At 46.3% G+C, this 27,816-nt stretch overlaps 1 protein-coding gene and 1 non-coding gene across 2 annotated transcripts; both read right to left on the bottom strand.

Moving 5' to 3' along the window:
- Positions 1-203: 203 nt before the first annotated feature.
- On the bottom strand, positions 204-27,606 carry CALCOCO2 (calcium binding and coiled-coil domain 2). The gene is made up of 13 exons (XM_045985410.1): positions 27,506-27,606; positions 19,768-19,957; positions 14,093-14,195; positions 13,808-13,941; positions 12,670-12,795; positions 9,755-9,843; positions 9,102-9,171; positions 8,198-8,320; positions 7,848-7,934; positions 5,260-5,355; positions 3,069-3,204; positions 1,758-1,786; positions 204-1,266 (listed from the first exon to the last, which is right to left on the bottom strand). The coding sequence occupies exons 2-13, from the start codon at positions 19,945-19,947 to the stop codon at positions 1,090-1,092; spliced, it is 1,350 nt and encodes a 449-aa protein (XP_045841366.1). The 5' UTR covers positions 19,948-19,957; positions 27,506-27,606; the 3' UTR covers positions 204-1,089.
- On the bottom strand, positions 17,264-17,454 carry LOC123930394. Its single transcript, XR_006816104.1, has one exon. It is a non-coding gene; the product is annotated as a U2 spliceosomal RNA (small nuclear RNA).
- Positions 27,607-27,816: the final 210 nt, after the last annotated feature.

Raw genomic sequence — 27,816 nt, forward strand, 5'->3', positions numbered from 1 at the left:
AGGTTCGAACAAGAAGCCAGGGCTCCAGACTGCTCGAAAGAATGTTCCACCACCTTCCTCTCCATCTCCACGTCACTGCCAGGACACTCTTGTTGACTAGTTAAGACAAGTGAAATCGACTGATGGGCTCTACAATTCCCACTAGCCTGTTGGTTCCCCTTTTCTCAGACGCTTAAAACAAAGGACCAGAAAGCCCAATTACCTGGTTTAAAATGAACAATGTCCCCGAGATAGGACGAGTTTATTTTTAGTATTAAAGAGATTAACAATAGTTCTTATTCTGACTTATCCATAGTAAAACTCACCTGCTCACAAAGTTGCAGACCCAGACAGCTTCTAACAAGTCCTACTAATCATTAAGAAAGGACTTACAATAAAGGTTATGTGCAGTTTCGTGCACAGGAAAGATCGAAGAGTAGAAAACGCCAAACAGAGGTATCCAGAGAGAGAGAAGGCTTTCTGTGAGTGAAATACTTTTGTGTCTATAGTTCAGGAATAAGATGCTTCTGCTGGGAGGTGAGAAGTCAGGATGAGAAACCTTTGGTATCCCAGTGGGATGTCGGAGTTCTCTGCAGTGGCATCTGTGGCTAGTTTAATGCCATCAGTGGGAGAGAGACCTGAGGAGGCGGCGGCAGAAATTCTCAACCTCTGCTCGATCACCAGCCACACGGTTAAGACTGGGAACCGACAGTGAACACACTCAAGGCCTGACCTTGAAGGGCACTGGGACATCTTGGAAATGAACTGCTTAGTACTCAAGTCAAGCCTGTTGTGAAAGAAGGGCCAGCTCGGTTGCTTGTACAGGGCCCTGTACTGGAGACCTGCAGAAGACGGGGCACCAGACGCGAGGACGGTGCAGCTAGTTATGGGATTTAAAAGGTAGTAACCCCCAAGGATGGGAGTGACAGCCCTCGCCACTACTCTGCAGATAATCACCATGACTCCGACTCTACCCGTAGGGCCCCAGGACTGATTAAATCCCTAGGAATTTCATGTTAGGCAGGATCGTGGGTCAGAGCTCTAAGTAGAAGCTATAGGTTCTACTCTATAAAAACCGACGCACAGTATAGATCCAGGCGTCCGGGACACTTAGAGAGTGTGGCAGAACACATGGTCTTCGAAGATCTGCTTCTCTGTTGCTGGGAAGCTCTTGTCACAGATTGGACAATTCAGACACGGGGTCTGCATGCGCTGCTGCTCCAGGGTGTGATCGAAGACGTCATCAGCGAAGTCTGACTTGCAGGTGGGGCATCTCTTGATGGCGAGCTGGGAGGAGGAGCGAAGGCGTCAGGGCAGGTGTAAGCTCTCTCTCATGTTCTGTTACATCCTCAGCACGGGGCGTACCACTTGGCAGGTGCGCAAGCAGAGGGTGAATGAACGATGTCACATTGGGAGACACTCACTGAGGCTTTCTCTACCCCAGGAGTGAAAGGACCTACTCTTGTTACAGTGCTCAAAGAGCCTCCGGCCCAGAAGGGGCAGCGGACACACCTTGCTGGGCTGCTGCCTAGTTCACATCCGGTGCCAACCTCAGCTCCCAGGGGGAGGTCGCAGGAGCAGAAAGCTGAGGGGCGAACTGGGCTTTCTTCTCCCCACCTCAATGGGCTCCCTCAGCTCAGGTTTGACCCAGCTGATCCAGGGGACCTCTGGAGTTATCAAAATGAACCAGTCTCCCTATGGTTCTCCTACGAACTGGAGCAGGAAGGGGCACTTCTCAAGGGATCTGATGTGGTCAGTCTCCGGATTCGCATACTTACCAGGCCTGGGGCCGAACTTTCCTGGATACCTGAGGATCATAAAAAAAGGTTTCATTCAATGAGAGAAATACCATCCCTGGACTCTCCAGCTGTGATCTATTAGCTGGTTTCTGTAACTCCCTTCGTTTCCCGTTCTCCCCACTGCCTCTGACTCTTTCTCTCTCCTGTGTACCATCAACTGCTGATAGAGGGGATCTAGGTCAATGCTGAAGGGAAAAGAGGAAAAATAATAAAGTGGGATTTTTTTTTTTTAATATTTTATTTATTCGACAGAGAGAAATCACAACTAGGCAGAGAGGCAGGGAGAGAGAGAGGAGGAAGCAGGCTCCCCGCGGAGCAGAGAGCCCGACGTGGGGCTCGATCCCAGGACCCTGGGATCATGACCCGAGCCGAAAGCAGAGGCTTTAACCCACTGAGCCACCCAGGCGCCCCTAAAGTGGGATTTTTCATAGCCATGTGTATGCTACAGAATCAGGAAGAAATAAAACAAAAGAAAACAAAAACCCAACCTCTTTTCAGGATGGGCAAAATGAGATTTAAATAGAAAGAGTCACAATTTAATAAGAATAAGAAAACAATCTGGGAATAGATTTTAAGACTGAAGCCACATAAACTGGTATTTTTAAATGAAATGCTTAAAAATATTTTAAAAGAGAAAACAAACATGTATCCCTGCCTGCCGTAAAGATTTGACTGTGACCCCAGGAGAACATGGCTGCCTTTAACGGTCCAAGGAAAGGACACGAGGTCTTCTACCACTTTTGGAGACAAAAGAGGAAAAGTTCCCTGTTCCCTTGTCCCTGGCAAGAACAATCTGACCCTCTGTCCTTGAGTAACGAGTTTTCGTCCCATGTCCTGTCCTCTAAACCACCCCGGGCTCTCTGTGGGGCACATTCCTGCTACCCTGGGTCAGGCCATCGAGAGGCTGCCCTGACTGCCCATTCCTGGGCGGCATACCCCACGTCTTAGGCTTCCATTTCCAAACCTTAATTAGCTTCCTCAGCTTCGTATGTGTATGTCTTCTATATAGACACATTTCTCTGATTTATGTATTTGGAACATAGCCACGGGACTCAATTTGTGTCTGCTGCCTCTAGGCGAATGATCTGATTTGCGTCTTCTAGATTCAGATTTATTTCTCAATTAACACTTCCCGCCTGGCGATCTTTCCGTGGGGTCCTCGGCTTCAGCCCAGCAAGTCTTAACAATGAGACTGGTCTTAATTAGCATCTCAGACCACAAGAAAAAAAAATTAAGTGGGCGAAAGGTATGCAGGCAAGGGCCTTCTAGCTCAAATGGCAGTTGTCTTACCAGAATATGGGTTTCCATAGACAAGTCCAGGGTTTTGTCCAGCGCCTCCTTGATCCGAAGTAGGCACTTGATAGGGCAGAGAGTCAAAATCCAGACCCATGTAACTCATCAATCTGCTGTTGTCCCTCTTCAAAAGCTAGGGAGAGAATGTTTAGAGAGACTCGTTGGAAGACAACAACAAAGGAGGGCCATGAGCAACTGGCTGGGGGATGCCTGTTATGGGGAGTTCTCCAGGACAGTGTGGTACTGGAGAATCCCGGGAACTGACAAATCGTAACTCTAAAGGGGAAGCAGCAGCCTCCGCACTCGGGAGATCGGAGTTCTTTACGCCTGAAATTAAGTGTACACTGAATTTTTGTTTAGATGAATTGCAAAAAAGAATTTTAAGTCTCTAAATACATACCAACCGAGGTGGGGTACAAACACTGTGTGCACGGGTGATGGGGGCGGGACCTGTATTAAGGGTGAAGCTCCTGCACATTACTGAGTGCAAAATGCTTCTTTTAGTCTCTCCTAGGACAACTGTCTTACACAATGGAATATTCATCTGACACAATTTTCCCTTCTTCGTGTTTTATCCTTTCAAAGGGATATACCAACAGAGAGAGTGAAAGGAGGAAGGAAGGGGGGGATGAAAGAATGAGACAGAATAAGCTACGAGGAGGACAGACTGCATTTTAAAAGTTCTTAGAAAAAAGTTAGTTTTAACTGCCCCTTCACATCTTTTTTTTTTTCCCATTTTATTTATTTTTTCAGCATAACAGTATTCATTGTTTTTGCAAACACCCAGTGCTCCATGCAAAACGTGCCCTCCCCATTACCCACCACCTGTTCCCCCAACCTCCCACCCCTGACCCTTCTGCCCCTTCACATCTTAAGAGGGCTCTGCTATAGCTCTTAACAAAGCGTTCAAATACCAGCTCTTTTCCTCCGTGTTGCAAATTGTGTGTGTCCTTCTCTCTCCCTCCCACCGCCATCAGACTATTCCGGAAAATAGAGATTTCAAAGTCAAGCTCTGTTTATCTAAATCAAGAGGATGAGGAGGACGGGACCGGAAACAGACTCCTAAGGCCCCTACAATGCTGAAAGGCATTGGCATAAATGACATAATCAAAGCTGGAGATGCTCACTTGGAGGCACAGTCCGGAAGGCTTAGAGAGAGGGGCGAGCTGGAGAACCGTGGCAGGTGCAGATCTAGGAGCATAAGCCAGAGCCTGGGACACCTGACTTTGATGCAGGGGCAGGAAAGTGCCTTTAAGTACAGCTTTTTTTTTTTTTTTTAAAGTTTTTATTTATTGTTTTTAATAATCTCTACACCTCATATGGGGCTCGAACTCACAACCCCGAGATCAAGAGTCGCACGCTCCTCCAACTGAGCCTCCACCCCGAGGTGCAGCTTCTTTATTTGCTGCCATCATCCTCAGTCAGCCAAGAATAGCTTGTGTCTAACCCACAGCAGAAGATAAATACTGCCTGGATGAATGAATGAATGAATGAAGGGATGGATGAATGAGGGAATGAACGCAGAGCATTTTATTAGGAGCTGACCACGGGTCCAGGGCAGGCACAGGCCACCACTACTGCCCTGGTTTGGAAGCAGGAGAAAAGGAAAAAGTTGCACTGAAGGAAAGGAGTCCCTCCACTAGCCTAAAAATGACGTCGGATATGATTCCGCAAAGACAATACTTACAATAGGTGGGGAGTTAAGAGCAAAATGAATTAAGCTAGATCTTCCATGAAGGTGTTCCTTTCAAGCTGACTACTGCCAGGACAAACAAGTTTCAGTTACAGAACCAAGAGAGGGTTTGTGGTAGATGAGGACTAGATTAAATTTACTCGTAGGAGCAATGGTTTCACCCACAGTCCCAGAAAGGGCTCTTTTACTTAACTTGTTAATCACCACATCTCTGGGTCACCCTCCTCCTGTTCCTTAAAACCTTGGGGTTTCTAGGGCCGTCCGGGTGGCTCAGTGAGTTAGGCAGCCAACTCTCTGATTTCAGCTCAGGTCATGATCTCAGGGTCGTGAGATCGAGCCCTGCACTGGGCTCCGTGCTCAGCGTGCAGTCTGCTTAAGATTCTCTCTCTCCCTCTCCCTCTGCTCCTCCCCACCACATGCTCGCTCGCTCTTAATCAATCAGTCTTTAAACAGAACAAAACACCTTGGAGCTTCTACCCTGTTGTATACACTCACGTCGTTTTCTCTTTCCAATCTCTCTTTCTCTCTCTGCAGAACATTACATAAAATCTTGTTCTCATTCAGTGTTTCTGACAGGCCCGAGTTCTCATCCTGTCAATAACAAAAACCGGTTAGGATTAGGCTCATATACTGTAATCTGGATCCAGGGTGGGGTACCACAAGGGGCCTGCAGAGGGTCTGGTTTCCCCACGCGGTGGGACTGAGATGGGGAGAAGGCAGCTGGGGGGCGGAGGACGCACGGTGGAGGTGATGCCGTTGTTTAACGAAATGCCTGAAGGCCTGGCCCAGCATCAGAGATGCTGATGTCTTTTGGTTAAGCTGGTGGTGAAAGTGACCAAAGAGGGGGAAAGTCATAAAGACGGACTTGGGAAAGGCCCTGAGACTGACCTATCAGAATTAGAGCTAATCAGAGCCCCATTTAACAGCACCCAACCATGAAAACAAGCATCTTTGTCTGGAATAAACACCTTACTCGATGTAGCATGAGGGACTTAGGTCGATGGGACACCCTCCCAGTGAGGATAGGCATCCGGACTCAAGGAACACTGAGGAACAAGGAACCTCAGAAGGCATTTATCCAAGGCTACAAGGAACCCGGACTGAGGTCTTGGGCGTCCCTCTGTGACGGGCGGACCTAATTTCATAAACCCCATACTGGCAGGCATGCGTCCGTGCTTCCCATCTCCTACCTACAGACAGACACGTGCACATACCTCACAGACACACTTAAGCTAATCCTACTAGTTGTGGTTTGTTTGTTTTTTTTTCCAAGATTTTTTATTTGAACGCTGGTGCCCAAACTGCTGTGCGCTTCTAGCCGACCCTGAGGTAGGAATGCGAGAGGGACTACCCGATGACAGGGCTGACTGCAGGCTCCCGGCTCCCCATCCCCATGGGCTCTTGCTGGCTCTTCGGGTCCTGCTTCACTTCCTCAAAAGGCAGAAATAAGAAAGGGCTATCTGAGTCTGCACAGAAACCTGCTCAATGGTTACCACAACCTTCCCTCAGACCCAGGGCTGGACGGGGGCCTCTACTTCCGGGGACCCCCAGACTGGTCTCTGGCCGCACACTCCATCCCTCCTCTTTTTAGCAGGAAGTGTTTCTCCTCAACAAGGGTGGGCAGTCCTCCGGCCTTTGGTCTAGGAACCGCAGACCTTCACACCCCTGGCTTCCTGGGCCCCCTGAGCTCTGGCACCTACCAGTTGCGCAGCCGCCCTGAGTTGCCTGATCTGCCTGTGGAGTCGTTGACACTCTTTGTACTTCTCTAAGAAACAGGCTTTCCCGGCCTCTACCTTTGCCTTTAGGCGCTCCACCTCTTGTACTAACTGCTCCTCCACTGCTGTTTCCTTGTTCCTAGGCGCCTGAAGCATAAGATACACAGTCCTCACAGTTAGGGGCGCTTTGGGTATGTGAGGAATAAAGAACGGAGCCCCTGGGTCTTGAAAAATAGGCCACAGAAACCCAGGAAACCCCTACCTGCCATAAGGAGGTTCAAACCTTTGAAGGGCGGCAGCTTATGTGAAACAGTGATTTCTCACTACAGCGGAGGCCACGAGCTGGAGTGTGCTGGCAGGGGCCAGGCGCATGACGTCACTGAGAGGCGGAGGTGAAGGCCACGGGGGCCGATGGAGGCCGTGGGGGAGTGGAGAACATGGGGCCCGTCTAGAGGGAGCTGCAGCCACCCAGGCCAGGCGTCGCTGCTGTGCGGGAATGGGGGCTCCGGGCTGCCAGAGCCCCCAAGTTTTCAAGAAGCTAGAAATACACATTTTTTAAAAAATGGGAAGTATTCCCATTTTTAGTCGTTGGCAACCAATTCGATTTTTGAAAAACACTATCTAGGCTAAATAACACGTTTCTCTGGGCCAAACTCAACCTGTGAGCAGTTGCTTTTCTAACTTTGTTCTCCTCTTTTTCATGTGACAGTATCGATCTAGTAGCTTACATATGGGACTTACATATTCAGTCAGCCTCTAGCTGACTGAATAATGGCCCAGGGAGTGAATGATACGACTTATCCCAACAGCTGGATATCCTCCAGACAGCAGGGTTTCTCATACTCTTGTGAAATTCAGAAAATGGGGCTTCCTGGCACCTGTCATCACTACGAGGCCTCTTTTCCAACAACCTATTCTAGAAATTTATCAATTAGGCTTTCATGACTACATTACTATAGCTTGGAAGAATTTAGAATGATAATTGCTAATATTATATTAATCGTAACAAAAATTTTGATTGCTGTAGTATTTTCTAACCATAGAGCTTAACTTTATCATTATTCATTAGTCTGCCCCCATGATAAGAAAGGGGCTAGGGGTGATTCTGGATGATTCTTGGCTCAAGGCTCTACTTGACAACCTGTCATGAAGTACTTTCAATATCCCTCCGCCATTCCTCACACAGTAGGAATGGCCACCTCTCCTTAAACATTTTGCAAATGACAAATTCTCTGTCCTTCTGGGACGATGTCCAGTGGTAAACGCTATTCTCCTCTGTCTTTTTTATCCTTTCTGCCACCTGAAAATAGACCCACCCCCTCCTTCCCGCAGGCTCCCTCCCACAAAGCCGTCCAAAGACAGACGTGCCGTTAACTGCTGCTGTTTCTTCTTGGCAGCTGCTTCTTCCTGCTTCATCTCCTCTACCGTCTGCTCCAGCTTCTTCTGGTGTTCCCTCTGCACAAAAACAGATGTCAGGACCACTGCTGGGCAAACACTGGCACGCGCACGTGAGCTAATGAGCAAGCAGCAGGCAGAGAGAGAAGCAAGTCTCTTCCTAGGTTTCTGAGAAGAGCCATGAGCTCCCTCATCTCAGACGGCTTCCTCTGAGACCTTCCCCACAGCCAGCAATGGTAGGCGTATGTGACAGAGTAAACAAAGAACCATGTACGTATTTTCTCGCGAATGCCTAAAAATATTGGTTCCGTTTGTGACTCTACCTGTTGAGCCAAAGTGAGAAGGAGCTGGCTATTCTCCTTCTTCAGATGCTCCAGCTGCTCTGTCTTATCTTGATCTCCCTGCACGAGCTTCTCCATTTCTTCCTCTTGGGTGGTCAGCTGGGCCTAAAGCAAAAACAGCGAATATAATCAAGATATAAAAGGAAGAAAGCTGAACAGGAACAATGCTGTTGTTTTTTTTTTTTTAAAGATTTTATTTATTTATTTGACAGAGACAGATCACAAGTAGATAGAGAGGCAGGCAGAGAGAGAGAGAGAGAGAGGGAAACAGGCTCCCCGCCGAGCAGAGAGCCCCATGCGGGACTCGATCCCAGGACCCCGAGATCATGACCCGAGCCGAAGGCAGCGGCTTAACCCACTGAGCCACCCAGGCGCCCGGAACAATGCTGTTTAATGTACACTCACACAAAGAGATGCGTGCTCCTTGGCAACTCCCGACTGCCAAATATCCCCAGAACGCCCACTTTTCAGCTCTCCCTCACACCCTGCGCCTAAGACTCAATGGAGGAAAAGTCAACACACCCCTCTTTAAGGCACAGCTTCCTAAAACCAAGAGTGATTCAGCCTTTTTTTTTTTTCATTCTAGGCTGTTGAGAAAGACTTTGAAGAGATTTTGTAGCTAAAAGAAAAAAAGCGCAAAAAGCAGTGGTAGAGGTGACAGTCCTCCATCTTGAGAGTTCATGATGAATATAAACTGGACGAATTATTCAGTTCTTGAGGGCCGGGGCTTTAAGAGTAACGGTATGGGGGGGGGGTGTCCAGAATAGAAAACTCCGTGAACCTGCAGCCTAGCACTTTGACAGTCAGGCACCCCCACAGTGGAACTCGTGGAGGAGCACGGGCAGGGTAAGATGATACACTTTGGCAAAGGTTTGGCATTACCCACCTGGAGCTGATCCACTTGGACTCCCATCTTCTCATTTTCTGAGGACATCTTCTGGTTCTGTTCTTTCAGTCTGTGGAAGAGAAGAGGGCTGCGTGAGAGATATGCTGATTCCGGGTCAGATCCCCTGGGTCTTTGTTGATTGAAGGCTGCCTTGGCCCTAAGGCTGTGGAATTAGTTTAAAATCCTTTCTTCTTGGGGCGCCTACGTGGCTCAGTGGGTTAAAGTCTCTGCCTTTGGCTCAGGTCATGATCTCAGGGTCCTGGGATTGAGCCCCGGGTTGACCTCTCTGCTCAGCAGGAAGCCTGCTTCCCCCTCTCTCTCTCCGCCTGCCTCTCTGCCTACTTGTGATCTGTCTGTCAAATAAATAAAATAAAATCTTTAAAAACAAAACAAAACAAAACAACAGCTTTAAAAAAAAAAAATCCATTCTTCTTCAGTCCTTTCTTGGCTTCCTGACCTTAAGCCACACGTACTGGACACTTCACATTAATACCTGAATTCAGGTTACTTCATCTTACCGTTCGGATACTAACGCTCCAACCTAGAATCGCACCTATCACTGCCGTAACAGGAAGACTGTGTCTAACGAGATCCGGAGATCTCATCTGTGACACCCGGGAACACAGCAGATCCCCCCTCCGGGAATCACTCACTGGAGCAGCTCGGTCTCCCAGCAGTCCTTCTGCGCCTTCAGCTGCTGTTCCAGCTCCTTATTGGTGCCCTTTAGAGTTTCCAGCTCCTCCTGCAGATTGAGACATCAAAGGAACAGACCATTTCTAAGACACTTTTTAGTACTGAGGCCAGCTGACAAGTATTTACTGAGCACTTACTACATGTCAGGCCCTTATTCAATGTCATGACACGACGGTGAATGAAATATCCAAGGAAAGGGGTTTCCAAATTAAATTGTTCTTAATCTGTTTTCTCCACGCAATGCATTCACCTTAATTTCTCTTCCACTGGAGCTTGTATTTATCCATTAACTCATTAAACAAATATTTAACGAGTGCATACAGGGCACTCTTCCTGCACTACGGACACAGCGGCAAATGAATGAAAGTGGGTTTTCTCTCGGAAAGGTGCTGGCCAAGAAATTTATGGACGCTGCATATGTAATTCAAGTCTAGGAGCCATATTTTAAAAAGCAAAAAGAGGGGTGCCTCGGTGGCTCAGTGGGTTAAAGCCTCTGCCTTTGGCTCATTCTCAGGGTCCTGGCATCGAGCCCCACATCGGGCTCTCTGCTCAGCAGGGAGCCTGCTTCCTCCTCTCTCTCTGCCTGCCTCTCTGCCTACTTGTGATCTCTCTCTCTCTTTTAATAAAATCTTTAAAAATATATATATTAAATAAAAAGCAACAAGAAACAGCTACGCTTAATTTTATTAGTAGTACATTTAACCCAATATATCTAAAATATTGTTTCAATATGTAAATAAGAGGGAAATATTTTAACTTTTTTCATAATACGTCTTCAAAATCCGATATACCCTTTATGCTTATGGCGCATCAAAAGACGCCATGTTTCAAGTGTTCGAGAGCCACAGGTGGCTAGCGGCCCCCGCACTATGGCTACACATTTGCTTTTTTTTCCCCAACTCCATTCTGCACCAAAGCCAGCCTCGTGCGTCAATAACAACTCCCTGCTTTTAGCTCCAAGATTTATATGTTTATCATCCTTTTAAAAAATAGGAATACGTACATAAAATTTCCCACCTTCATCAACTTTAAGCCTACAGTTCAGCGGCATTAAGCACATTCACACTGTTGTACGACTGGCCCTATAACCACCCACAGAACTATTTTCATGTGTACAGCCAAAGCTCTGTCCTGTGAAAGCACTGACTCCCTGTTCTCCCCACCCGCCCCCTCTCCCAGCAACTACCACTCTACTTCCTGTGTCCGCGAAGCTGGCTACACCAGCTACCTCCTGAGTGGGATCACATGCTATTTGTTTCCCTGCGTCTGACCCATTTTTGCCCAGCTAATGTCCTCGGTGTTCATCCATTTTGAGCATGTGTCAGAACTTCTTTCCTTTTTTAAAGCTGAATAACATTCCATTGTTATCTACTCGCTAAACCACGTGTACCCTTCTATCCGTCACTGGACACCGGGGCTGCCTCCACCCGTTGGCTGGTGGGAAAGATGGTGTCGTGAACATGCGTGTACTAGTCTCTCTTCCAGAAAACGAATATCATCAATCCCTCTTTTATAGAGAGGGAAAACTGAAGTTCAGAGATGTTAAAAAATTTCCCCTGCTTCATCAGACATTAAGTCGGAGAACAAGTCTGTGTGACTCCAAAGACGGGGTTCTTAACCAGTGAATGAATGGTCCTGGCTCTAAAACACATGGGTTTTCTTCCCCATTTTTGTTTTTGATTCCTAAAAAACATGGGTTTTAATATCAGAAAAGTCTGAGCTCAAATCCAAGCTCCTTTCAAAGTCATGAGCTGACTGTAACATTGGGCAAGTCACCTAACCTCTCTGAGCTGCTGGGTGGTTTTAAGGATTAAGTGAAGCGATCTGCTTAATTACAGTGCCTCACTAACAGTGCACAAAGTAGGTGCTGAATAAATACTGGCTTGTGTTATCATAACAAAGTAGCAAGTCGATAGGAGAGCTAACTCAAGAAGCCAGACCCTCTGATTCCTTGGCTAGAACCTGGCAGGTGAGCTGTAGGGCTCGTGGCCAGATACTGGTTCTTGACAGACAAGACTGTGAATTACACCTCTGCCACCTGTTTGTTATCTAACTGCCTGGAAGAGGCCAGATCTGTAGCCTGGACCTGTTACCCACACTTCTCAACCAGCCCAGGGCTGAGGACATCACACAAGGCATTTGTGTGACAGCAACGTATAAAAAAACAGTCTGTCTGGGAGTTAAGAGAAGTGGGTCCCAGCCCAGTGTGATCACTAATCTGACCTCTTCCGCTCTCCTTTGGGCCTCAGTTTGCTCACCTGTACATCAAGGGGTCTACAGATGGTGACTGCCAAGGTTTGCATGTTCTGGAACTTCTAAGATATGACCTCAGTGTAATTAGTTTATAGTCCTGAGAGAAGACTCTCTTCTTTAAAGCTCCTTGCATTATCAACTCTCAATTACCACCTGTTAACTGGAAGGATGTTTCAAAAGAGAAGTAGCAAAGAGTCTGGATAACCTGCAGCCTTGCTTTTATACTCTCTACTCTCTCGAGGTCCACAGTCTAGCGAATCAAAGCAAAGAGATTACGTTCCACATAGGAACCAGGAAGCAGCAGTCAGACTGCCTGGTTTGAATCCTGGCTCCATCACAGATTAGCTGTATAAGGGATTATGTACCCTTCCAAGCCTCAGGTTACTCATCTGTAAAATCAGGGTAATAATAGTACCTAATCCAAAGTTTAAATAAAGTAATCCATATAAAAATTTTAACACGGGGCCTATTCAAAGATATTAGTATAGGGGAGTAAGACCACAAGCAAAAGAGAAGGTGGGGCTGGATAAGAGACGCCATCCAGTTCTGACCTCTGTGGTCCAGGCTGATGTTTTTTGTCTGTCTGTTTGTTTTCAGGTTCGTGTTTCACTAGCAGCCATACCTCCTTCTTGTGGAGCTCAGCCTGCATGTCTGAGTTCTGCTGCTGGAGGCTGACGCAGCTGTCCTTCAGCTCCTGGTTTTCTTTGCGGAGCTCCTTATTGTGCTCCTCAATTTCTTCCACTTCACCCTACGAAAGAACATCCCATGAATTCATATTTGACCCTTTATAGCTTGATAAAATATTCAAGTCCCTCTAGTGGAACATTTCCACGGGCTGGGATGCTGAGGGTCTGGTAGATTCCCACTCATACGGTGACATCTGTGTCCACTGAATGGGAGCACCTGCTCAGTATGTAGGGTAGGGGTAACGGAGGCACATCCGTATAATTGCAACATTGAGCCGGTCATTACCAAGAAAGAAAGACAAACAAGATTAAGGCCATAGAGTTAAAAGGTGGAATGACAGAAGAATGTAGACTCTTCTTGCAAACACTTACTACTGTTTGTCTCTCCTAATGGACTTAGCTCCTAGAGGCCAAGGACAGCAAGTGATTTAATTGATTCTTCACTGCCTACTACAATGCTGGATGGAAAGAGGGTGTCCTGTGAAGTAAATGAGTAAGTAAATGGATCTAACACTCAGAATATGACAGGCTCTGGGTCAGAACGGAGAGACAGGGGCGCCTGGGTGGCTCAGTCAGTTAAGCATCTGCCTTGGGGTCAAGATCCCAATCCTACATTGGGCTCTCTGCTCAGCGGGGAGTCTTCTTTTCCCCTTCCCTCATCCCCCACTTGTGTGCTCTCTGTTGAATAAATAAATAAAATCTTAAGAAAAAAAATAAAGACAGAACTGAAAGATACAAAGCATATTTGGTGCATCCCTCCCCAAAGGAGCTTATAATTTACTGTGGTGGTAAGATGTGCAGATGACCAAAATTAAGCAACTGGCAAAGTTAAGGAAATAACTGAATGCCGACTGAGTTACAGCAGCTTTTGAGAAAGGAGGAACCACTTATTGTTGGGATTCTTTTCAACGTTCCTAAGTCATTCCTGAGTAGGTTTGAGTGGGTACTGTATGCATTTCTCCCCATAGTATCTGTTAAGACATTTAATAAAGGCTTTATTGATCCCAATTCCACTCTATCCTGAACTTACTACTCTTACTGGCAGGAAAGGATGGGGGTGAGATGTTTACAGACCTGAGTGGTAACAACCAGGATGTCCTCCTCATTTTCTGGACGGAACTGGAAAGGGATGCTAGCTCCCCGGACCACACCATCCTGATCCACATAGCAGAACTGGTAATACTCATCATCCTTGGGCAGGTAATAAGCTGAAAACAAAACATGATTTTTAATCCCAAATAAGGTCTGTTAAGAAAACTAAACATCTGCAAGTCTTTTATCTGCCCCAGAAAGCTTCAGCTCAAGGGAATTAGTCTTAGCTGCAGTCTTCAAACACCTTTGATCCAGGATTTTTCTCACCTTTGAACTGGACTTCCTGTTGTTTGGCTGATTCACTGTTTAGGTCAACGGGCAAAGTGACCCACATGAAGGTGTAATACTCACGGGTTGTCTTCCACCCCACCTGCAATGACAGAAGGCTCTCACTCAGCATCTGACAGTGCTCTGGGGAAACTCCTTATGTGTGCGAGGTCTCCTCAAAAAGCACTTACTTTTCATTTGTTTATGTTGAAAATACAACAGAATGAGTCCCTTACGATAGGTGGTACGACGTCTGGTACAACTAGGAATTGGCGCGCACGCACACACTCACACACACACACACACCATCCAGAATACCTGGCTCAGAAGGAAATGAAAACTGACATGACACCCGGGACGAGGGTTCCAAAAATTCTGTCACCACTTCAGACAGAGAACGGTGACTGACTGGGGGAAACAGTGAAGACAGTTCTGGGCTTGTGACTCTGATCCCACTACCTTCTCCCAACAGTGTTCTTAGAACTTCTTTATGAGAAAGCCCTTCTGACCCGCTGTCTCTGTGAATCAGTCCTCTCCTGTGTCCAGGCCAGTCTTGTCACCCACACTGACATGGTTATACTCATGCATTTTAAAAAATGCTGTTTTTGAATCATGTGCGTGCAGGAGTGGGGGGGCAAAAGGGTTTTTAGACTATGAGGTAGGTCCCAGATAACGGAGTCCAGTCTACAGAATTTTTGTCAGTGTTTTTCTTTTTTTTTTTTTTTTTAAAGGTTTTATTTATTTATTTGACAGACAGAGATCACAAGTAGGCAGAGAGGCAGGCAGAGAGAGAGAGGAGGAAGCAGGCTCCCCGCAGAGCAGAGAGCCCGATGTGGGGCTCGATCCCAGGACCCTGGGATCATGACCTGAGCCGAAGGCAGAGGCTTTAACCCACTGAGCCACCCAGGCGCCCCAGTCAGTGTTTTTCTTAATGCGAGCTTAATGAAGGTTTTTTGGTGACAGATACTGACAACAATCTGGTGGTCACAGAGGTCTCTTCTAGGTCTTGAATGCAGTAAGTCATGATATAAGAATACTGTAAAATATGCCTCAGAGCAGAAAGCTGGCTAAGTGGAAAATACTCTCAGTAAATGTGAAGAGGGGTAAAAGATGGCTCAAGCCATATCTGGAAGATAAGGGCACACCAGAGACTAGGAAGGGAGCCATTGTGTCTTCGAGGGGAGAGCACTCAGCAAATGAGAAGCGAAATTACATTTATTGCCATATTTTGACCCTGCCTGAGCCCAGTGGGAGGAACAAGAACTAAAAATAAATTCCATTTTTATATATGAAGGAATCAGTGCAGGGTTGAAAAGGCTACACTGAAAGCGCCTGAGAACATACCGGGGCATGTTTTAGTGTCTCATTAATACACACCCCATCGCTGTGAGCAGCTCACAGCCGCTGCGGCCTGTGGTGGTACAGGAAGCGGGAATTTTATGGAGTCTTCAGTCACATCCTGGAGTTTCTTAATGCACTGTGACCGAAATATCATCTGGGAAGGCCCAAGAATTACTGCAGTGTTGGAGCACGGAAACAGCTTCTGGCCACTTGCAACTTCTGTCCTCGGCCCTTCCACCAGCGTGGTCCTGGGCCTGGCGGGCCTCTCGTGGCACATGTCCCCTCTCGGAGCCCCTCGAAATATTAAAATGCCCAGGGGAAGGGGAACTGGAGCACCGGGCTGTGCACTAAAGGCAGGAAAGGTAACTCCCACTTTAGGCTCTATCGTTGCTGGTAGCTTTTGCTATATCCAGAAGACAAAGCATAAAGCACATTCAAAACCAGTTCACAAGTGCCCGCCTGGTGCCAGGAAGGACCCGTGTCGGGACTGCTGAGGAGCTACGTGCAGCTCCACTGACTGGGCCAGTCGGACGCCCTGAGTGTGCGACTCTTGATCTCGTGGTTGTGAGTTTGAGCCCCATGTGTGGTGTAGAGTTTACTTAAAATAAAATTAAAAAGAGGGGCGCCTGGGTGGCTCCATTGGTTGAGTGTGCAACTGTTGATTTTGGCTCAGGTCATGGGACTGGGCCATGCACTGGGCTCTGCACTCAGCATGTGGTCTGCTTGATATTCTCTCTCCCCTCTGCCTCCTCCTCCCCCTGCTCTCTCTCTCTCTAAAATAAATAAATAAAACCTTTAAAAAGAGAGAGAGACTGCACTATAAGAACACCAGGTGAGGGGCGCCTGGGTGGCTCAGTTGTTGAGCGTCTGCCTTCGGCTCAGGTCATGGTCCCAGGATCCCAGGATCGAGACCCGAGTTGGGCTCCCTGCTCAGTGGAAAGCCTGCTTCTCCCTCTCCCACTCCCCCCTGCTTCTGCTCCCTCTCTTGCTGTGTCTGTCAAATAAATAAAGAAAATCTTAAAAAAAAACAACAACAACAAAAAAAAACAACTCACACAGGTGAGCTTTCCAAGGGAGATATGGAAGATAACACTTTATATCAGTTCTTAATTTTCTAAATTTACCATCTGTTCAGATGAATTCAGAAGAGGAAAAAAAGCAGAGGTTTAGGAAACAAACTCATTTACCACTTACTCACTGGGAAAGTCACCACCTTGAGTATATCCATTTTGTTCATCTGTGCACGAGGTAACACTCCCAGTCTGAGGGTGCTGCTGTGCCATGAGGCTCAGTGAGAACACACACGCACGTGCACACACACACGCAGAAAACCTCATCAAAGACACAGCGCATCATATGCTCTTAAAAATTTGTGTTCTCTTTACTAAGTTCTCTTAACACTTTCTTTCAGGCTTCTAGGTAGCTGTTCAAGTCAATAGCTTTATGGACAATGAACACAAGGGGCCATTTTTTGTATTAATGGTTTTCTTTATGGAATCACTGCGCTGTCTCTGAAATGCACGAAGCACTCCAAATACTGAGGCATTTTTCAAAAAAAAAATTTTTTTTAAAGAATTTAATTATTTATTTGACAGAGAGAGAGATCACAACTAGGCAGAGAGGCAGGCAGAGAAGAGAGGGGGAAGCAGGCTCCCTGCTGAGCAGAGAGCCCGATGCAGGGCTGGATCCCAGGACCCTGGGATCATGACCTGAGCCGAAGGCAGCGGCTTAATCCACTGAGCCACCCAGGCGCCCCTCAAAAACGATTTTAAACATTTGTTTTTATTTTATTTATTTATTAAACAAATCTTTTATTTACTACTTTAGTGGGGAGGGTACACTGTTCCTGGAGGTACTGCAGTGCCAGGTCGATGCGTGGAGTGGACGGAGCAAGCTCCTATTCCAACTCCCTACTCCAAAAATCCATTTAATATATTGTCCTCGGATAGAGGACGTATCAGCTATTAAACTGATAAGAACAGATACTACACTTGATCTTAGCCAAAAGGCCAAGAAGCAATTAAACATTTGTTTATTCTTTAATTTTTAATTTTTTTTAAAGATTTTATTTATTTATTTGACAGACAGAGATCACAAGTAGGCAGAGAGGCAGGCAGAGGGAGAGGAAGGGAAGCAGGCTCACTGCTGAGCAGAGAGCCCGACGTGGGGCTCGATCTCAGGACCCTCGGATCACGACCTGAGCCGAAGGCAGAGGCTTTAACCCACTGAGCCACCCAGGCGCCCCTAAACATTTGTTTTTAAAAAGCACAAGATTTTCATCCGGTTTATGGTCAAGTCCTCACTGGAAATTGCTAAGTCCCTGGAAAATACAACCAGTCTAGAAAAAACAGAAATATAATTGTTGGGGGGGGGGGGGGGGTTAAGATTACATTTCAAAGGCAAACAAGCAATTTTCAAATTGTCCTCTTTCTTAATTATCTCTATCTGCACTGTCCAGAATGATAGCCACTAGCCACATGAGGCCATTTAAATTTAAATTAATTAAATTTTAGTTAATTCACTAGCCACATTTTAAGTGCTCAACAGCCACAAATGGCTAGAGGCCATTGTACTGGACAGTGAAGGAACAGCTCCATTGCAGAAAGTTCTACTGGACAGTTCTGCTACATGTGGAGAAGAAAAAAAAACAAGAATCATCTTCCAAAATAGGAAACAGTCCAGTGTGTCAGGACATCCTTTAGTCTAACGAGTCCATATCCTGCAGTCTCAGGGAGGTGTCCCTGATACTCGCCAGTGTGTCTCTGGTTGTTTGCTCTCCTTGCTTCTAAATGTCAGCTTCCACGGTTCCATTAGTTAGCTTAGAATTCCAAACAATTATGGAAAAGTAACTCTATGAGTGATGGAACGAGCCTGAGCTCCTCCACAGTGCAGTCAAGAATGATGTCTGGTTTTAGGATGAACAACAAGGCAAACAATCACATGACATACGGAGATGTCAAAACAAAGGTCACTGATGTTGGAACTCAGCAGTGTAAATTACTTAAATTTGACCTTTATCTCCTGTCTCTGGATATAATAGGAAGATCTGTCATTATGGGGTGTGTGTGTGTGTGTGTGTGTATGTGAGTGTGTGTGACGTGAGAGATGGAGAGAGACACAGATAGGGGGAGAAAGGGAGGCAGAGAATAAGCTGACTATACTAAAACAAAGTACCATTTCTGTACTTGAACTGCCAGGGTGTTAGGCACTAGAAGAGGTCTCTGAGGAACCTCAGAAAATTTCTATCCATGGAAATCTTTACAAAGAAACAGTCACACTTATTCAGGAACAAACTTCTTAGATGCAGTATGTCAAACTTCTCAGCCTCCTTTTTAGGTATGTAATACTCATATTAAAACAAGTTAGGGGCGCCTGGGTGGCTCAGTTGGTTAAGCGACTGCCTTTGGCTCGGGTCATGATCCTGGAGTCCTGGGATCGAGTCCCATATCAGGATCCCTGCTTGGCAGGGAGTCTGCTTCTCCCTCTGACCCTTCCCCTTTTCATGCTCTCTCTTATTCTCTCTCTCTCTCTCTCTCAAATAAATAAATAAAATCTTTAAAAAAAAATAAAATAAAATAAAACAAGTTAAACATTCTTCTAAGTAAGAAAGCAATGTTTAAGGTCACAGAAATTACATAAGGGGCCACTCATCCTAGTCAATTCATAGATGAGTATTTCAAAATAAGATAATTTTAAAACATTTACATTTCATCTTTAAATTAAAATTAAAGTTAAATTAAAACTTGAGTCCCACAGCACATGTTGGTGTGTGAAGGTGGACGTAGGGAAGTACCAGGGAATTTAGTTTAGGATTTTAAAATTGGCCCAGGGATGCCTGGGTGGCTCAGTGGGTTAAGCATCTGCCTTCGGCTTAGGTTGTGATCCTGGAGTCCTGGGATCAAGCCCCATGTTGGACTCCCTGGTCAGCGGAGGCCTGCTTCTCCCTCTCCCTCTGCTGCTCCCCTTGTTTGTGTACTCTCTCTGTGTCAAACAAATAAATAAAATCTTAAAAAAATTTTTTTAAATGGCCAGACCAGAAAAAAAGGCAGGGGGGCACCTGGGTGGCTCAGTCAATTAAGCATCTGACTTTGACTCAGGTCATGATCTCAGGGACCTGGGATCGAGCCCTGTGTCAGGCTCCTTGTCAATAGGGAGTCTGCTTGTCCCTGTGTAACACCCAAAACTCTCATTCTCTCTCTCAAATAAATAGATTTAAAAAAAAAAAAAAAGGCCAGACATAAGATGCAAAATGCTTATAACACACAGACGGTCACACAGTCAGGAATGAAGTCACCTCTAGTTCCCAGTCACTCGGTACTAAATTAATCACTTACTCGAAAGATGCCAATCCAATCCTTTCGGCGGGGAATGAAATGCTGGGTGAGCGTATAATAGCATGTGACATCCCCTCCAGGGACATAGAACTTCTCCACGCTATTAAAGATGACCTGAGAGAAATGACAATGATCCAGCAGGACAGCTGACGTGGGGGGATCTTCGACTGTCTCTTCCATGGCGGGCGTCCTGTTATGAGATACGGGATAGAATAAGGCTTAGAGTTGTCTGAAATGTTGGGAGATTTCTGGGCTCTCGCCCAGGGAACATTCCATTCGAGGCAAGTCAGGAAAAGCAAAAGCCTGACAGGGATTGAGACCATACAACTTGCTTTCTCTTTCACTTTGAGTCAGTCTGCATTCATAGCTTCCTATGCTACAAGAACTTTCTAAGAATGTCTTTGATCTCCACCACAGGCCCCACCACCCTCTCATACCTCACATACTCTCTGCTCATGGCTGTTTGTGGCACTTCTTCTAATGCCTTAAATAAGCAAGGCAGCCTAGAGGAAAATGACCGGAGCTGGGAACAGTAAGACCTAGAGTCTTGATTTTTTTTATCCCATCAAGTCCCGTGACTTCTGAGTATCAGTTGCTCTACATTTCAGCTTCTACCTTCAGTTCCATTCATCCTGTAACTATCGAGACCTTGCACGTACGTATTAAGGCACTCTGTTAGGAACTGGGCATGGGTGCAGAAAGAAAGGGAGAGTTGAGAGCAGATTATCTGACATGCACCAGTGACAAGCACGGGCTCTGAAACCAGAATGGTGAGGTTCAAATTCTAGCCTCACTACCTATAAACACATGAGCTTGAGCAACTCACGTAATCGGCTGGGCTCTCTGCCTGCTGCCTCACCTGTAAGACCGGGCTATCCACACCCACGTCATTTCGTTTTTCATGAACGTTAACTGAAATAATGTGAAGTCGGCAGGCCTTAAATCACTACCTGCCATAGAGTCACACAAAGTAGAAACATGTTAGAATGACAGAATAACGTACGAGCAGAGTCTGCAAGAAGAAAGGGCTTGCAGGTGTTAGCGATTTTCTTAACCTTGTGGGGTGTTTTGTTCTGTTTTCTGGCATAGTCTCTGCCCTCGGAAGGGTCCCAATGCAGTATGACAGTTAGAGGAGAAAACGAGTGACCCGCAAACGAATGGAATCAATGCAAAGTGCTCTGGGGTTCAGAAGAGGGAGAGATGCAACTGGCTAGGAAAATGAAGGAGAGCTTTTGAGGGGTGAGAAGAGTCCCGGATAAGCCCTCAAGGAAGATGAGGGGTGAGGATTGGAGGGTGAGGAAATTCCAGGTGAGTGAAATGGCATGCGTAAAAGCAACGAGAGAGAGATGCTGCCCATGTTTGGAGGACAGCAAGCAAGTCAGATTCCTATTTGTAACACTAGGGATATAACCCATATTTCACTTTTGCAGGTCACAGTACAGATAGAACATGATCAAGGATGGCAAACTAACGGGGAGGTAAAAACAATATAGAAAAGAAATAAAATCTTTTGAATTGCTGAGATCTGACACTTCCTGCCTCTCAAAAGTCATGTGCTCCATCTTCTAAATGCTCCCTGAGTCTAACATTTAGTGAGTCCAGGATCATCAACCCAGGATTTCATGGGGAAATGGAAACAATATTGTGGCTGTTATACAGGGGCTGAAGGAGAGCTGCACACAAGGGACCACCACGTGATCCCTTACAAATTCGGCTGCTGGAACATGCCAGGAGATTGCATACAACTCAATTTTTTTTTTAAAGATTTTATTTATTTGACAGACAGAGATCGCAGGTAGGCAGAGAGGCAGGCAGAGAGAGAGAGAGGAAGGGAAGCAAGGCTCCCTGCTTAGCAGAGAGCCCGACGCGGCTTCGATCCCAAGACCCTGGGATCATGACCTGAGCCGAAGGCAGAGGCTTTAGCCCACTCTCTCTCTGCCTGCCTCTCTGCCTACTTTTGATCTCTCTCTCTGTGTGTCAAATAAATAAATAAAACCTTAAAAAAATTTTTTTTAAATGTTGTAGGTGCCCCTACAACTCAATTTTTAAAAAATAAGTACAACCAAAAAACACAGCCCTTCTAGTCCTGCCTGACCCTACTTATTTCCTGGTTTTATTTCTAACTCTAAACAACCAGTCCTCCTCTTCCAACTCCCCTCGTAGTCCGTTTTCTCATAGAGAAGGCAAGGGGATTTTTGGTGGCACTGAACTGTCTGTTCTTGGGACTAAACTAAGGAACCAAGAAATGTATTAGCTTTCTGGTTTGTGCCGATTTTGCCACATCCTTAACCTCAAACCTCAGATCAGTTTTTCCGAGGACGGGGGTGGTCACATTCCAGTCGAGGTCAGAACTAGTTCCTCATATAAGCAGCTGCTTGTGTGATCTGTTGGATGCTATGGGAGGATGGGCAGAGTTTCCAGCTTGCAGACCCCTCGCTTTCCTAGGGGTCTCAAGTCTTACTGAGGCCAGCATACCCCTCTGTCCTCAGCACAGAGCAGTATATATCTGAGCTCGTAAAATGACTTAATCTGTTGTCTGTGGATCATAAAGAACACTCAGGTAAGAGTGGCTTCAGGGCCTGTCTCTTAATTAACCTTAGTGCCCAACTCTCACTTCTTTTACTTCCTAACATGATCACCCCTGGACACACGACATAATGCCTAGGCCATAGTAATTACTGATTAACTATTCAGGAAATAAGTGAAATGCATGTGATTCATCAAAAAGTGAAAGGAAGGGGCTTTGTAGGTAAACAATGGTGGAAATGACAGTAGGGCTAATTTTTTTTTAAGCCCTGCTCTTCATTTGTGGGATACCCTTGGAGAAGCTGCTGTTTCTCAGCTTTCTCTTTTCTATAATAGGGTGAAGAGATGATAATCTCCAAGTGCTATGTCAGTTCTCGGTATGGCTGGTTCAGCTGGCATAGCTGGTTCGAGTGGCACAGTGCCAAAAAAACAAAAGGCACAGATTTGATTTCCTTAAGGATCCATAAAATTCACACTCCATTACCCACCTTCTACGCACTCAAACTCTGGCAAGCTGTTTTGCAAATGGATGTTACTCTGAAAGGCAAGACCAGCCAAGGGTATGAGGGCTCCGTAAACCCTCTTTCCTACTAGAAAAACAATCAATCTATAAGCTCATGAACAGAATACTAAAGAAAGGACACGCATGTGCGCACACGCAAACTCACACACACACAGACACAGGCACAAAAGAGCTCATGTTCTGAGGCTTGAGTGTAGGTATAACCAGTGGAAACTAGCTCTTTTCATTCATCTGAACACCTAATCATCTATCTGGAAAAGTCGACAGTCTTGGCTCCTTATTAGAAATGTAATATTCCGGGGTGCCCGGGTAGCTCAGTGGGTTAAATCTCTGCCTTCAGCTCAGGTCGTGATCTCGGGGTCCTGGGATCGAGGCCCACATTGGGCTCTCTACTCAGTGGGGACTTGCTTCCCCCTCTCTCTCTGCCTACTTGTGATCTTTCTTTCTCTCTGTCAAATAAATAAAAATCTTTAAAAAAATTTTTAATTAATTAATTAATTAATTTGACAGAGAGAGAGATCACAAGTAGGCAGAGAGGCAGGCAGAGAGAGAGCGGGGGAAGCAGGCTCCCTGCTGAGCAGAGAGCCCGACTCGGGGCTCAATCCCAGGACCCTGGGATCATGACCTGAGCCGAAGGCAGAGGCTTCACCCACTGAGCCACTCAGGTGCCCCTAAAAAAATTTTTTTAAAAAGTAAAATTCCATGAAGTTTCCCATTTCAGAGATCTCAACACCTTCCTGGGATGACTCAGAGGGCACCTAGTGGCTCTCTAGGTATTTGGAATTCAATTGTTCTTGAAATAGGAAACTCTCCTCTACAGAGACTGGGCCTTCAGGGGTTGAGGAGGCAAGTGGAGTGGAGAACAGCCATGGCTTTGCTTCTCTGTTTCTTACCAAAACTGAGGACAGAAAAGGCCATGGGTGAAAGGCCATGAGCATAACCATGCTAATCTGAACTGGGTCAGTGAGCAGTCACCTCATTTAACTTTTCCTGGAAGGAAGGTATCTACTATTAATTTTTAAGGTCAGTGACCCTTAAAACCCTTTCCTCCCTCCCAGTGATCAGGTTCCTTGGGGGAAACAGGTTCTGACAACGGCTGGGGAAATCACTTTGCTGTCAAAGCAGTCCAGAAAGGACCATTTGTGGAGGGGACAGAGAGGATATGGAAGAAAAAGCAGAATGACTTAAGCATCAACTTCCCCTTCTTTTTTTTTTTAATTATTTTTTAAAAGATTTTATTTATTTGACGGAGATCACAAGTAGGCACAGAGGCAGGCAGAGAAAGAGAGAGAGAGGTGTGTTGGGGGGGGAGGGAAGCAGGCCCCCTGCTGAGCAGAGAGCCCAAAGCGGAACTCGATCCCAGGACCCTGAGATCATGACCTGAGCCGAAGGCAGAGGCTTAACCCTCTGAGTCACCCAGGCGCCCCTCAACTTCACCTTCTTTAACTGCTCCTTCCACTATAGAACCTGTCTGCCAACCATTTCTAGTTCTGACCATATCCATGGAGGGAAATGAAGAAAAAGAAGTAGGAAAAGAGCAAAAGTTAAATTTAGAAGCCTGGAGAGCTACGGAGTCATGAAAAAGCAGCGGGATGAATCAGGCCCCCTAGAAATCTTGGGATGGTATTCAACCTAATTCCCTCCTCTTACTCTCATGCCCAAGACTAGCCACGTGAGGAGAGAGCAGGGAAAACAAACAGGGATGTCCAAAAGCAAGCCACTGAACAGGGGAAAATAATGCAGAGAGTCTATGGACTGTCAGAAGCACTTTACTTGGACTCTGATATTTTTTCAGCTCAGTTTCCAAACGGATTAGGGTCCTCAGAGGATGTATGCAGTAACAGGCAACATGTTTTAAAATGAGTCCCCTGAACCGGCTTCTGGCTTCTCTGAAAACCTGACACATTTTCATCTAATGAGCTTTTCAAGCCTAATATACTAGTTCCAGGACTGTTCCATGAGGGCAGAAATTCTCTTATATTCTCCTGAAAAAAAGGAACAGATAATTCAGCTTCTGCTCTGAATCAATCTGTAAAGTACACTAATACGCTTTTTAGCAGAAAATTTTAAAAATATTATAAACCTTCCTGGTTCAGGTTTTAACAATGCAAATACACAACCAAGTCAATTCACCAATTTTCCTAAAGTTTTTCCCCGTGTGTGCTGAACCACGAAGAAGAAATGATCTTACTAAAAAATAACTGATTCTGGGGCGCCTGAGTGGCTCAGTGGGTTAAGCCTCTGCCTTTGGCTCAGGTCATGATCTCAGGGTCCTGGGATTGGGCATCGAGCTCTCTGCTCAGCAGGGAGCCTGCTTCCCTCCACATACCTCTCTCTCTCTCTCTCTGCCTGCCTCTGTAGCTACTTGTGATCTGTCAAATAAATAAGTAAAATCTTTAAAAAAAATAAATAACTGAAGTTCTACCGTAGAGTATGCTCAACATTTTAACCTTAGCCTTTTATACCTGTGGGCACATGTTTTAGAGAAATGAAAGACTATCAGTAGTTTATCTGGATTAGTTCACAGAAGGAAACCAAATGTTCCCACAGCCAAGAAAGAAATATAAATCAATTCTTCATTTGGGAACAGTAAAAACAAAAGATAAGCAAAAAAAATCCAAACCACATTTCATCTAATTCCTTCATCCTGTTGATGTAACTTTCTAAACTAGTAGCCATTAGCAAAACGGATGAACTGATTTGAATCTCACTCCTCCCGGGCCCTGGAAGAGATGCTTGCTCAAAACCACCCTTAGAGAACCTGGACAGTAGCTCCTAAGGCCCTGAGCAAAAGCAAAGACACACCGTCACTTGTCTTTAAATTCTTGAGCTACTTGTTCTTTTTTTTTTTAAGATTTTATTTATTTATTTGACAGAGAGAGATCACAAGTAGGCAGAGAGGCAGGCAGAGAGAGAGGGTGGTGCAGGCTCCCCGCTGAGCAGAGAGCCCTACATGGGGCTCGATCCCAGGACCCTGAGATCATGACCTGAGCCAAAGGCAGAGGCTTAACCCACTGAGCCACCCAGGCACCCCTTGAGCTACTTGTTCTAATCCAAAATTTCCAAGTTCGTTTTAGTTCTTTACCTAGTATCTTTCAGAGTGCCTTATAGAACATGTATACCTCCAGGAGGCTTGTAATACTCCTCACTAACAACTGTGGGGATTGGTTGCCCCTGCTTGTTTGATAGCTCACGCCAGCAGTACCAGCAGGAGGAGAGAAGGAAAGCAAAACAGTCATGGGATATGAGATGTGGGCAACCAGAAGAAACTGTGTAAAAGCCTCAATGCTGTGTTCTAATCCTCTCTTTAACTTAACTGAGATGGTACACTTTTTCCTTGAAAAGGGGTGACAGGGCTAACCGCTGAGGTCACATGGGCGGTGACGGGTTTGAAGTGCCGTGGAAAGGGAACCAGGCTGGGAGTCAAGGGACCTGGGTTCCTGTCTTAGGTCTGCCACTAACTGGCTCTGACGTCTTGGCTAAGTCCCACAACCTCCTTTCAGGCCTCAGTATCCTCATCAGTAAAACGCATGGATGAGGCTAGAAAACCTCCAAGAAACTTTCCAGCTACAATGATGATCCTAAGTGAAAGAAAAAGAAAGTGAAAGAGGTCGTTGTAACAGTCTTTCCTTTCATCTAAGGAAATAAGGAACCACGGCATTGTATCAACAAGCACAAAGTGTTTAAAGAGCCCTAGAGGTACTATCTGACTTGAAAGATGATACCTGTTAGGGTTATGTAACTCTCACCACCTTTCTTGGGGTCCTTTCCACTCCACAGCTATCATACCTGCTAAAAGGTACAGTTTCAGGTAGAGGCCCTTTGAAAATATTTGTGAAAGTGAGGCACCTGGATACTCCCTAATCATGTACTCTACATAATCTACAAAGACATTGAAAGTCTCGGTTTTTCACGGTTTTTGCAACTAGGGAAGTAAGTTATAATACACAGCATCTGCATTATTCTACTCAGCACCAGCAATGGCCACTTGTTGGCTTGCATCGGGAGCGAAGAATCCAAGTGATAGAAAAAAGTTAACATGCCCGGAAGGCGCTGAAATCTTAATGGGGGAACGTTAGCCTCCAAACTGGGCTCATGGTAGCGGTGGGGAGGGGCTTCCGGAGATCAGCGGTAAAGCAGCAGGTCATTACAACTCCAGTTGTTCTTTGTTCTGCCTAGAATATTTCCGATTAGAGAAGGCCTCCTCTGAAGGAAAGGGACCTTAGCGATCAGGGAATAGACAGGGAAACTGAGGCCCAAAGAGACGGAACTTGCCTAGCGTGTAACTCGGCCTCGAAGCAAACAGCGATGCTGATGCCGTCAAGGACAGGGATTAAGTAACTACAGAGACCTCGGCCCGCGGGGGAGGGAGGCGTTGACGCCGTGACGTCAAGACCCCCGACCCCCGTCAGAGGGGTCCCTTCTGCTCAAGGAGCCTGCCACTCGGCCACAAGCACTGAAATTCTGCCCTCCTCGGGAGAAAACTCGACCCTCCAAGGCCGCGGAAGGGGCTCCAGGAGCCCCATGACGCCACATACACTGTTACCCTGTAAGGATGAAAGGAAGTGAAAACCGAAACCAGCCGCACCGCTGCCTGCCCAAGGTCCTTTCTGAAGAGTGGAAGTCTGAATTTGGAGAACCCGAAGGCCCAACTGCCCCTAATTGCCCTCCTTCACTCCAGGGACTCACCAGGGGTAGGAGCCGGCGTCGGCGCAACAGCAACAGGGCAGACCAAGGCACAGGGGCGGGGCTAAAAGCCCAGGGGAGAGCGGAACCCATCTGGTCCCGCCCACTACGTCACAACGGCTACCAAGCCCCGCCCCTGCAGCGGTGCTTGCTGGGACTTGTAGTGCTCAGGTGAGTGGGCCCCAGGGGTGCCCCGCTGCACTATGTGGTTTTCGCTCATCCGGAAGAGTTCCCCAAGGAGCCTATTTCTTCCCCTAGAATGAGCCGTTTACTTACCTTGAAAAAAAGAAAAACCCCAGAAGTTTATTTCTTTC

This window comes from Meles meles, chromosome 18, assembly GCF_922984935.1.
Source record: "Meles meles chromosome 18, mMelMel3.1 paternal haplotype, whole genome shotgun sequence".
NCBI classification, from domain to species: Eukaryota; Metazoa; Chordata; class Mammalia; order Carnivora; family Mustelidae; genus Meles; species Meles meles.

Bases quoted from the DNA above. Each gene is read 5' to 3' on its own strand.
- CALCOCO2 (XM_045985410.1), bottom strand. From the start codon at position 19,947: ATGGAAGAGACAGTCGAAGATCCCCCCACGTCAGCTGTCCTGCTGGAT. The intron at 13,942-14,092 runs GTGAGAAAAATC...TTTTGTTTTCAG, and splicing joins ACAGGAAGTCCAGTTCAAAG to CTTATTACCTGCCCAAGGAT. The intron at 9,172-9,754 runs GTGAGTGATTCC...TCTCTTCCACAG, and splicing joins TGGGAGACCGAGCTGCTCCA to ACTGAAAGAACAGAACCAGA.